We start from the raw sequence: 11,529 nt of genomic DNA on the forward strand, positions 1-11,529 counted from the left end.
CTTGATCTTGCTGCAACTTTGCCACACCTTCTCTTGGCGTGGAAAACCAGGCGACTTTCATTAGCATGACTGGGCCTTCATTTTTGGATCATAGCCATAGATACACTGTTTATCTCCAATTATGACCTTCTTGAGGAAGTCTGGTTCATTGGTAGGGGTTTGATTTAAGTCATTAGCAACTGAAGCATGATGTCAGCAGAAACTAAGAAACAATTTTGCCAAAACACATTTCATGCCAAGATCCTGCGTCAAAATCTTGGAAATCTCAGACATAGTGCTCACAGATTTTGGAATCCCCAGATCAGCTTCCAGCTGTCACACTGTCAGTGGCTGATCTTTGGTGACTGCAGCCTGAACACATTCAGCATTCTCAGGAGTTGTGTTTGTTGCAGGCCTTTCGGAACAGGGATCACTTTCAACAGAATCTCGACCATCTTTGAAGGGCCCGTGCCACACTTTTATTTGTACCACACTCATTGCATCATCCCCAAATGCCTTTTGAATCATCTGAAGAGTTTCCACACAGGAATATTCAAGCTTAACGCAAAATCTGATGCAGGTTCATTGCTCTACTCGCTCAGTCATTTTGAATGCGACAGTCACAGTACACATGCTCACTCAGTGGCGTGTACCGCCCCTACTGAAGAGTGCAGTGAAGCCATCATTGCTCACATGTGCGCATTCCAGTCCACTCTCCTTGGCTGCCAGGTTACATCAATGTCACACAAACCGTTCTGGTTATATTAACAGTGGCTGGAGTTTTTCTGGATAAACCTTATATATATATATATTTTTTATTCATCCTTTTACCTCCATTTTTTAAAAAATTTATTTATTTTTACAGAGGGGGACAGGAGGGAGAAAGAAACATCAATGTGTGGTTGCCTCTCGTGCTCCCCCAACTGGGGACCTGGCCCACAACCCAGGCGTGTGCCTGACTGGGAATGGAACAGACAGCCCTTTGGTTCACAGGCCCGTGCTCGATCCACTGAGCTACACCAGCCAGTGTGCCCTTCACCTCCTTTTATCCAGTCCCCCAAATCCCTTCTCCTCTGACAGCTGTTATCCTGTTCCATGTATCCATGCTCCTCTTTCCATTTTGCTTGTCATTTTATTTTGTTCATTAGATTCCACATATAATTGAGATTATATGTAGTTGTCCTCTGACTGGCTTATTTCACTTAGCTTAATAATCTCCAGGTCCATCCATGTTGTCGTGACAGGTAAAAATTTCTTCTTTTTTATGGCTATATAGTATATTGTATCTATAATTCCATCTCCCATTTCAGTAGAAATTCTTTCTGTATTCTTCCATTGTAACCTTCGTATTCTCTTCAGAATAAAATTCTGTTCAACTCTTGACAGTTAGATCTCGCTTTACTCTTACCTCTGCAGAGATACCTGCTGTCTCATGACAATCCAGACTGTGTTGTGCCTTGGTTCTACTACAGTGTGATGCCTGGAATAACCCTTATCTTCCTGTTTATCCTCACGTCTCTTATCTAGTGAATGCCTAGTGATTGTTTTGGACTAAGTTCTAGTTATTCCTCTTCAGAGATACTGTTTATGACCTCAGCAGACTATTAGACCTTTTCTTCTTTATCTTGCTCCTTCCTCTCATATATATAATTTCAGGTAGCAATATTGATCTCACAATGGTAACTATTTCATTATACATCTGCCTTGCCTCCTTCTGTTAACTGTGCAGTCCCTGAAGGCACGGAAGTTTTACTTATCTTTGTTTTTTGACTGACCATCAAGGTCTCTGAATTGTACTAGGAGCTCATTATTTTTTAAGGTTCAAATGTTAAAATAGGGCACTTTATTAGTATTGATCAGTTGTATTGATGAAACTCTAAGGCATTGCTTAAGTAAACTCATTTCATGATAGTGATATTTAATAACATTGATAGGTAAGGATCAGCAATAAAATTCATAATGAAAGATGCTAGACCTTATTTGTTTTCAGTGGCTCATTTCTACACATTCTTATGCCAGGAATGGAAGTTAATGACCTATGAGTAAGCTATAAATAACCAGTCTTTAGTAAATACATTTGAATAGGTTTCTTTTAATGTTTACTATATAGTTCCTCCTGATTAATAGAAGATAAATAATAACATGCAATTTTTTCCCTAAGCTTAAACATTTTTTTCCCTCTACAAATCTAACCCTCTAGTTCAGTGCTTTCTCCACTTTGGTTCTAGACCAGCAGCATCAGCAGCATCATGGTGCTTGTTAGAAATTCAAACTCTTGAGCCCCCGAGGCTTTACTAAATTAGTGATTCTGTAGTTGAGGCTCAATACTCTAAGTTTCCACTTAGATTACTAATCTTCTTAGATTTGTGGTAACTAATGTAAGTTACCACTTAGATTATTGAGCCTCAACTACAGAATTACTAATTTAGTAAGCACTCCAGATGACTTTAATGCATATGTTAAAGTTTGAGAACTACTGCTATAATTTATCCATAAAATTTGATGTCCTTAATGATACTTTTATCTTTGTATGGTATCTTAAAAGATACAAATGCCTTTTAGATTTATTACACCATAATATAACTTGTATCATCTGTCCAGATGATATTTGAATATTTGAATTTCCAGACTTTGAATACTTTCCTTACTATTTCCCAGCCAGCCACCCATCCATCCAATATGTATAGAACACACGTTGCATTCTCCATGTGATTCTGCGTGTTTTGTTAGCCAAAGTTTTGTTTGATATGAACCTTTAGTGAGTGTTACGGAAAGGAATTCATCTCTTGTAGTATAAAATGTCTCATTATATTGACACTTAGGTCACACAAGTTTAAAGTAGAGAATATGAATCATCTTTTAAAGTCACTTTCAACTCTGGTTCTTTGAGCAAAAATAGCAGTTCCCCAATTTTTTTATTCTCATAATCTTTCAATTATCTTTTTTATTGTTATTCAGTTACAGTTGTTCCCCTTATTCCCCCATTACCCTCCTCTGCCCTACCCACCCAACCTCCCACATTCAGTCCTACCCCCCACATTGTCTTTGTCCGGGGGTCCTTTATACATGTTCCTTGATGACCCTTCCCCTTCTTTCCCGTGTTATTCCCCTTACTCTTCCCCTCTGGTCACTGTCAGTTTCTTCTTTATTTCCGTGTCTCTGGCTCTGTTTTGCTCGCTTACTTGTATTGTTGATTAGGTTCCACTTACAGGTAAGATCATATAGTATTTGTCTTTCACTGCCAGGCTTACTTCACTTAGCATAATGTTCTTTGGGTAGAATATCCACCTGATCTTCTTTTCTGTGTACATCACCTTATAGCTATTTTATCTGAAGTCTATGTGTAGAGTAATATGTGTTGGCCTCCACTTGATACTGACAGAGAAAACACCATCAGGGTTTCACCCTTTTCTAATGAGTCTTGCTCTTTGTCTCCTACTCCATGCTAAGCTACCTAACACATGTGTTTCTTCTTTGCATATATGCTAGACTTAAATTCTAATTTATACCTTTTAACACTTAGGACTTGAAACTGCCCATTTCTCAGATATTATCCTGGTCTCAATGTTCTTTTTTGTCTTTTTTTCTTAATAGCATTGTTGTAATTAAATAGAAGTCTCCCTATTTGAAGTAGGCAGAGTATAAGTTGCTGAAAAAGAATGCATTGCATTTCAATAAAATAACAATATTGTCCCTGTTGTGAAGATAACCATTTAATAGTATATAGCATTGGAGCTGTATTTATTTTATATATAGGAGTTTATAAATGCTTTGGATGAATGAAAGCTGGAGATACTCATGGTAAAACACAAGTATAGTCTTTAAGAGCCCATAACTATAATAAGATTTTCAGTGCCATCTACACATTTTAAATTAATTAATATACCAATAATGAAAAATCAGAATTGACTCAGTATGTCAACAGTTCCTTAATTAGAGAGCCAGTGCTTCCATGTCTGGAAGTAAATGTTGCTTTTAAGATTCTGATCATTTTTGTTTGCACCTACCTATCCATGGTCCACATTAGAACCCTTTCTGTCTTCATATCTCTGTTTTGCAATTCTGACTTCCATTTTGAACCAATTTACAAATTGTCTCCAGAGAACCACAGTGCTTTTACTAAACTTGTAAACTTTGCAATTTTAAATAGAAATAAACTTCCTGCCAAATTTGCAGGATCTAAAAGCATTAGAGTATCTGTTTTGGCCATGTTGGCTTTTGTTTACAAAGCAGGTTCTGTAAATAGAAAGCTAAAAAGCTTTCTGAATTTTATTTATTCATTGCAAGGTATTGTGGTGGTATTTTAAGGTGGCTTTGAGACATGGGGAAAAAAGTGTTTTTTAATGAAACCAAAGCAGTAGCAAACCTGTGCCCAATAACATTAAATGTAATAATTTATATAGGGATTAGGGATTTGGTTTACAACCTTGGACAAACCTACACATTAATTTTTAATGTTACCTTTCTGATAGTTTGGTAATGGTGTGCTAGAAATTCAAATTTATCTTGAGTAGGTTTACTGTAGTATAACTAATCTGGTGACTAAACAAAATTCAGGACATTATTATCTGGCCATTAGAATGCAGTGAAGCTGATGGTTGTGTACAGTAGGGAGATAGGGACAAACCTGTGTGTTGTGAAATATCAATTAGTGCATGACTTGCTGCAAAATCAAAATATACAAGAGACAACCAAACAAACACGATATGTGGGACCCCTAGCGTAGTATGCAGAATGAGGCCACTGCGGGGACTCAGTCTAGTGGATGTATTTGCAGAGATATGAAGAACATGCAGAAATGTGTGTGTGTGTGTGTGTGTGTATTTGGGTTTGCTAATTGCAAACCTAAAAGCAATAAATAAATAAATAAATAAATAAATAAATAAATAAAAAAGATGGGAGGAAGGAAGGAAGGGAGGGAGGGAGCAGGGGAGGGAGGGAGGAAGAAAAATATATGTGTGTGTGATTTATCACTTGACTTAAATCTCCCTCCCCCCAGAAAACTGTTTCAAGTGACAACAGGAGTTAGGCCTGGTGAGAAATGGCATGAAATATATTCCGTTGGCTAGACAATTGGTTGACCAAAGCTAATGAAGGAAGTTAACTATATCAAAGTATATTGAGGCTTGGCTAAGGACTTTCGAAAAATTTTAAAGATTATGCTGACCTTATTAGAAACTGTTTTAATTACATCTATGAAACTGAGTGGACAAGATAGAAGTAATGAGAATCATATTTTAAAATACCTTTGTTACACCAGAAACTATAATTTTCAAATCTTTTCCAGCAGTAGTGCTAAGTGTAAGAAAGTTTGACAGGATCTAGTAACTACTGCTAGGAAGCAGGAAGTAGGATCCTGTTTCAGCCCAGCCAGCCGGAAGTTGAGAGACCTGTTATCATGGTTCATAGAAGTGAATTTTTTAATTTAATCTAAGTGAATTTTTTAATTTAATCTAATTTTTAATTGTATGAAGTATAACAAAGGAATTCATTTTAAGGTTTGTCTATCCTAAATAATAATAATAATTATTATTATTATTATAAATATAAACGTAAGTGAATAACCACTTACTCACCATCCAGCTAAGTAGACCACAACCCACACCTGCAAAGCCCCCTCACTCCCCTAAACAATGGTACCTCCTTCCACGGGGATGACGGCTGTGGTGACTCTTCTCTTAACCGTTTTTTCTTCAGTGATACCACACGTGTATCTAGCCTTAATCAGTCAATTATTTAATTTTCTTTGTTTTAAACTTTATGTAATTATAACTTTGAATTGTTTGAAGTTGGCTTTTCCCCTTAATTGATTTTTTAGTTTCATCCATGTTTATAGTTAGTTACAGATTATTCATTTTCCCTGCTGCATACTATATTATTGTAGGCTACACCCCAATTTGATTTATCTGTGTTACTGTGCATGGATATTCAGGTTGCTTCTAGTTCTTAGTTCCGTTGCGAAGAACGTTACCGCGAGCATGTTTGCACGTGGTACACGTGTGCATGGGCAGGCGTCTTGCTGGGGCAGCTAGCAGTTGATTTACTGGGTTGAAGTTGCGCATTTAAGCTTCCTGGGTCATGCCAGTTTTCCAAAGTAAGTGTATAAATGCTTCCCTACCTCATCACCGACACTGTGTCAAGCCCTAGAAATGATAACACAGACACCTCATGCCTTTTTTCACTGTCACTGTCGCTGTGTTCAGGTGCTAACACCGACTTCAAGCCAAAAAACAACTACATGTGTGTGCGGCTCCGAGAGCCCCTGCTGCACAGTCGACAGCGGAGGTGACATCAGGGACCGATAAGTTCGGGAAGAGATTGTTTTTGTGGAGTGAGATTCCCAATACATGGACAAAATATTTATAGCATTTAATATCAGGACATGTAGTTTTATAATGCACAAACCATCTCTAACATGCCTGAGAGGTCTTACCTATAACTAGTGTTTAATTTATTGAAGTAAGTCAATTATGTATTTAAAAAATAAAATCAACTGAGTCTTTGAAGAAGGCAGCATTTTATTTCTGGCGAAGGGCATGGTAAGCCCAGAATTGACAGTGTTTGTGATAGTAAAATTAGAGCTTTGGTATGTTTTTTCAAAGTGCTATCAGCCTTCAGAAAGAGGTGCCTTTTCCCCCATCCCCATTACAACTCTTCTGTAGCTTCCTATCTATCATTTTCTCTTTTTTTATTCAAAACTCTAAAACTTACAGTGGATCCCTGTCACTTAGGTACACACTCCTTTGCTTTTCCCCCGTTTTCCAAAAGTGGTCCCTGTCGCATCTGCTGTTCCTCCCGCCCCGAGGACAGTAGCCTGCCGGAGCAGGACGGCTTCGGAGCCCCAGACGCTCTGCCATTTACCAGCTGAGCGGTCTCAGGAAGTCCCTTCACTTCACCAAGTCTCAGTTTCCACGGTACTAATTTCAGAGAGTTGTGAGGTTTTTTTGATAAAATATAAAAAATGTATAAAATACCTAGTAGTCCAATGCCCCACGATTAATAACTTCTGTGTGCAAGGTAAGAACTATACTACGCAACTTTTGTATACTCTCTTTGATTTCAAACAATACTGCAAAATACAGTAAAGGAAGCTGAGACCCCGGGCAGGTGAAACATTGCTCAAGGTCTCCAGACTGTGGAGGATTGAGTGGAATTCAGTGCCAGGTGTGCCTGGCTTCGGAAGCCGGGCACTCTCGTCACTGGACAGCCTGACACTGTCTGTGCTCTGCTTTCACCATGTCCCACCTGTGTCTTCTCTCTGATTCCTTTTTAGCTCTGTGTCTCATCACAATTTTCCCTTTATTGTTTTGTGATTGTTTCATGCAAATAGCATCACTTTTTGAGGGCACAGGCCTTATTGTCTTTTGTCTCTCACTGTCTAAACAGAGCATACACACCTGTGGAGTACTCCATAAATGTGTGATTTCTATAGTACTGCCTCTCGTCTGTTTCACCATGATTTTAATCGTGTGCATCCTTTCTTATAGTTCATTTCAGCGGCCACATGGCACAATCCATTTGGATGATGGTGAATACTGGTCCAACAGGGCAGCCACTTACAAAGGAAAATCCCACCGACCCATCTTTGAGAACAGCATGGAAAAGCTATACAGGAACTTGTACAAGAAGGCCTGTAGTTCTGCTTCTCATACACAAGAAAGCTTCTGAGGCCACCCACGATAAACCGTGTGAATGTCCGTGTCAACTTCCCAATGAAAACGTTTGATGCGATCGATATCTGTATTCCTTTTTTTAACCAGGTTGCTCTAATTGGGTATACTGGTGAGACTTGAATAAGTTTGTCACTTCAAATGGTAAATTATCCCAGGCAAGCCTTTTTAGTCACAGCAAAGAGTGCTGTGTTCCAGAAGTCAAAGCCCCGCAGCAAAACCACAATGTCCACTGTGATTACAAGGATGTTGTAACATGGGTATCGCATCACCATCTACAAATCCAAGAGTAGGTTTTCTCTGAAAATGTTCCACCTTAAACACATTGTAATTTTCTTTTGATATACTTAACTGCTTATCTTGTCTGAGTAAGATTTAATTACTATTAACTCCCTTTTCTTGGTAACTATGCAGAAATGAATTTCCCAACAGTTGAAACTCTGTTTTAACTGGTATTTTCTACTTTTTCCTTTTTAGCTCATAAGAAGTCACTTTCTTCCTAATGTTTATATAACCATTCATTTTCCCTAAAAGAACTTTTTAAGTTGCCTAAAATGCATAACGGTTAACAGGAGAGGCCATGAATAACTCAAAATGTGAATAACTTATTTTTGAAGATAGAATTCTTTGCCTGATTTTCTTCTAAGGCTGTATCATTTGGTGCAAACAGCATCAGAAAATAGCCTTTGTAGTAAGCATGTAGAGACTCAAAAAAAATGGGTGGGGATTATATTGTAGTGTAATCTATTTAGAGTTTTCGTAGGTACCACATGGCCCAAGAAAGTAGCATCCTTACTCTAGAGGATACTTGGAACCAAAAAGGGAGTAAAGTACTGTAGCAGTACTCTGGCAGTGGGCACAGGAAAGTCCGTCGGTTGGTAAAGTTAGCTCCTTCCCCAACCCCCAAACACACACGTGTGAGTCCAGTGACACTTCGAAGATCTGAAGGCACCAGCGAGTGACATAAACCAGGGTTCTTGAATTCTAGGAACTCACTTTGACTACGATGAAAGTTCAGGCAAATAAATAGTTATCGTGCAGTATCTGTGGATTTCCTAAGTTCTACTCTATGTTTATATAGCTATATATTTCTTCATTTTTGTATCAGTTTTGTAGCCCCCCACCACAGCCTAGGCATATCTCTATTATAGCACTTAAGAAAAACTGAGTTATCCATGACTTTTGTGTCTCTTTCTATCGTTCTTGGTTTTCCTCTGCATTTGAGGCACACAGTAGATACACAATGTTTGTTAAATAACTGCATGAAATAAAAAAATACATGAAGGGCCACTAAAAACAATACAAAGCCTAACCCTCTGTATCTAAGAAATAAGATGCCCTGACAAGACTAGCAGTCAGCTAGTTTATTTATACCTGTAGCCAGAGAGATAAAAATGGAAAAGATAAGTGAAAAAGCTTAGCTGTATCTTCGTCCTCAAGAAGAGAGATATGCTTCCTCAGCTGAGAGAGTTGGTGTTTCTGTAGTGAAATCTATTTTTTAAAAGAGTACTATTAAATTAAAAAAAAAGTCATAATATGATGGCCTGCCTTGTTGCTTGTTACTTGGCTAACCAACTCAGGTATAAAGTGCTCAGGTGACCAGGGCCAGCTCCCACACTGCTCCTGCAGAGGGTGGTAAGTGCAGGGTTGGGCAGTGGGCCAAGAACGTAATTGCCTCTGTTGTTTCCGGCACCTTATGTTCCAATGACATATAACTCCCTCCTATGAAATGCAAATGTCTTGGTTCCCAAGATGAGCCTTAAATAATTTCTTCTTTCCCAGGATCTTTATCTTTTTTGCCGCTCACAAAGCTGTGCGTTTTTGACCGAGGGCTTGAGTTCTCTGTCTTCTAGCATTCAGATGTAAACGACCTAGAAACTATGGTTCTTTTGATTAAGAATTAGTATGATAATGAAAGTATTTATGTGAATATTTAAGCAAAATTGTCTCAATGAAATGCATTTTTTCCTTTCTACTAAGTCTTAATCTTAGTAGGTTGCATTCACGCTCTGAAAATTCACGTAAATGAGCCTGGTGGGAGAAAATGTATTCTGCTCTAATACTTATATAGCGTATGAATGTGCACTGGCATTTTGAGGACATTTTTTTTTATTCCCACCCCCACCGTAGTGTTATCTTGGAAATTTTTTAAAACAAGAAAATTAAGGTAATATTTATTAAGGATCCACATTTGTACTTGTTGATTTTCATGCATTATCTTATCTGATCTTCACAACTGTAAACCAGCATGGGTGTAAGTGATCTCAGTTTTACTGGCCAGGTGACCGAGGGTCACACTGCTGCAGCTGGCCAGTGAGAACCTCAGCCAGGAAATGGTCACGCTGGGATTTGAATCCAACCCCACCCTGCTTCTCAACCAGATACATGGTTAAAAGCTAAGCTTGTTACAGTTCATAAGTTTTTAAATGGTGCAGCTAGTTATGTACAGAGAGAACCTCAGTAAATTACATCACAAACTGAACTCACATTAATGCGGTAAAACCTGGGGCAGATTTCCAACATTCAGACACTAAAAATGAATAAGGAAACCTTGTAAACTAAGAAGTTGGAGGAAGTATATGAAAAGAGTATCACGGAAGATTTATTTTAACTGACACAAGATTTCAGGGTGACCAGAGTGGGTGTATGGGATAGTGCGAAGTTCTTTCTGTGGAGCCCCAGTTACTCTCTGCTTTAGTGACCACACACTCTCGTAACACTGCGCTTTTTAACAGCTTAATGAGGTATAATGGGTAGACAAAGAACTGCACATAATTAGTATGTACATTTTGATGAATTTGCATATTTTGGACATACACAAACTCCTGTAATACCATTATCGTACTCAAGGTGACATAGATTCCACACCTTCCGGAGTTCTTTGTGTCCCGTTTTTTGTTCATTAACTATAAGCGCCATGCTGTGCAGTAGTTCTCTAGGACTCATTCATCTTGTATAACTAAGACTTTATTATTACAAACAAATAAAAGGGGTATGGACTCCTTACCAGATACATGGCTTGCAAATATTTTTCTCCCATGGCATAGGCTGACTTTTAATTTCATCAACTGTTTCCTTTGTACAAGGTTTTTAATTTGATGTGATTCCGCTGATCCATTTTTGCTTCTTTTGCTTGTGCTTTTGATGTCATACCCAAGAAATTATTGCCTGGACCGATGTGAAGAGGCTTTTTCCCTAAATTTTCTTTCAGGAATTTCATAGTTTCAGGTCTTACATTAATCTTCAATCCACTTCGAGTTGATTTTTGTGTGTGGTGTAAGGTAGAGGTCTAATTTCAAATTTTTTTTGCATGTAGATGTCCATTTTTCCCTACACCATTTTTTGAACAGACTCTCCTTTCCCCATTGTGTTGTCTCAGCACCTTTATCAAAGACCAGTTCACTGTGTGTGTGTGTTGCTTCATTCCTGGGCGCTCTCTTCTTTTTTGTGGCTATATGCCCATCTTTTTGCCAGGACCATATTATTTTATTATTACTGCTTTGTAATTTAGTTTGAAATCAGGAAGTGTGATACCTCCAGCCTTGTTCTTTTTTCTTTTTTTAAAAAAGATTTTGTTGTATTTTCTTTTTTAGAGGGGAAGGGAGGGGAAAGACAGAGAGAGAAACATTAGTGTGTGGCTACCTCTCGTGCACCCCCTACCGGGGGCCTGGCCCGCAGCCCGTGCCTGTGCCCTGACTGGTGACCTGTTGGTTTGCAGACTGGTGCTCCATGCATCGAACCACACCAGCCAGGGCTTGTTCTTCTTTCTAAGGATCACTTTGGCTATTCTGAGTCTTTTATGGTTCTATATGAATTTTATGATTTTTTTCTATTTCTGTAAAAAATGCCATTAAGATTTTGATGGGTATAGCAATGAAAT

General features: G+C 38.4%; 1 protein-coding gene across 3 annotated transcripts in view; it reads left to right on the forward strand.

Annotated features, from left to right (window-relative positions):
* SPATA6 (spermatogenesis associated 6) overlaps positions 1–9,149 on the forward strand; it is a 103,372-nt gene extending 94,223 nt beyond the window's left edge. For all 3 annotated transcript variants that reach the window (XM_037043325.1, XM_037043326.1, XM_037043327.1), the window contains exon 13: positions 7,467–9,149. In XM_037043325.1, coding sequence (XP_036899220.1) covers positions 7,467–7,647 — 181 coding nt within the window. In that variant the 3' untranslated portion in view covers positions 7,648–9,149. The remainder of the gene's footprint in view (positions 1–7,466) is intronic.
* The last annotated feature ends 2,380 nt before the right edge of the window (positions 9,150–11,529 follow it).

The sequence above is a fragment of the Sturnira hondurensis genome, unplaced genomic scaffold (genome assembly GCF_014824575.4).
Source record: "Sturnira hondurensis isolate 20B ecotype Veracruz unplaced genomic scaffold, ASM1482457v3 Scaffold0004068, whole genome shotgun sequence".
In the NCBI taxonomy this organism is placed as follows: domain Eukaryota; kingdom Metazoa; phylum Chordata; class Mammalia; order Chiroptera; family Phyllostomidae; genus Sturnira; species Sturnira hondurensis.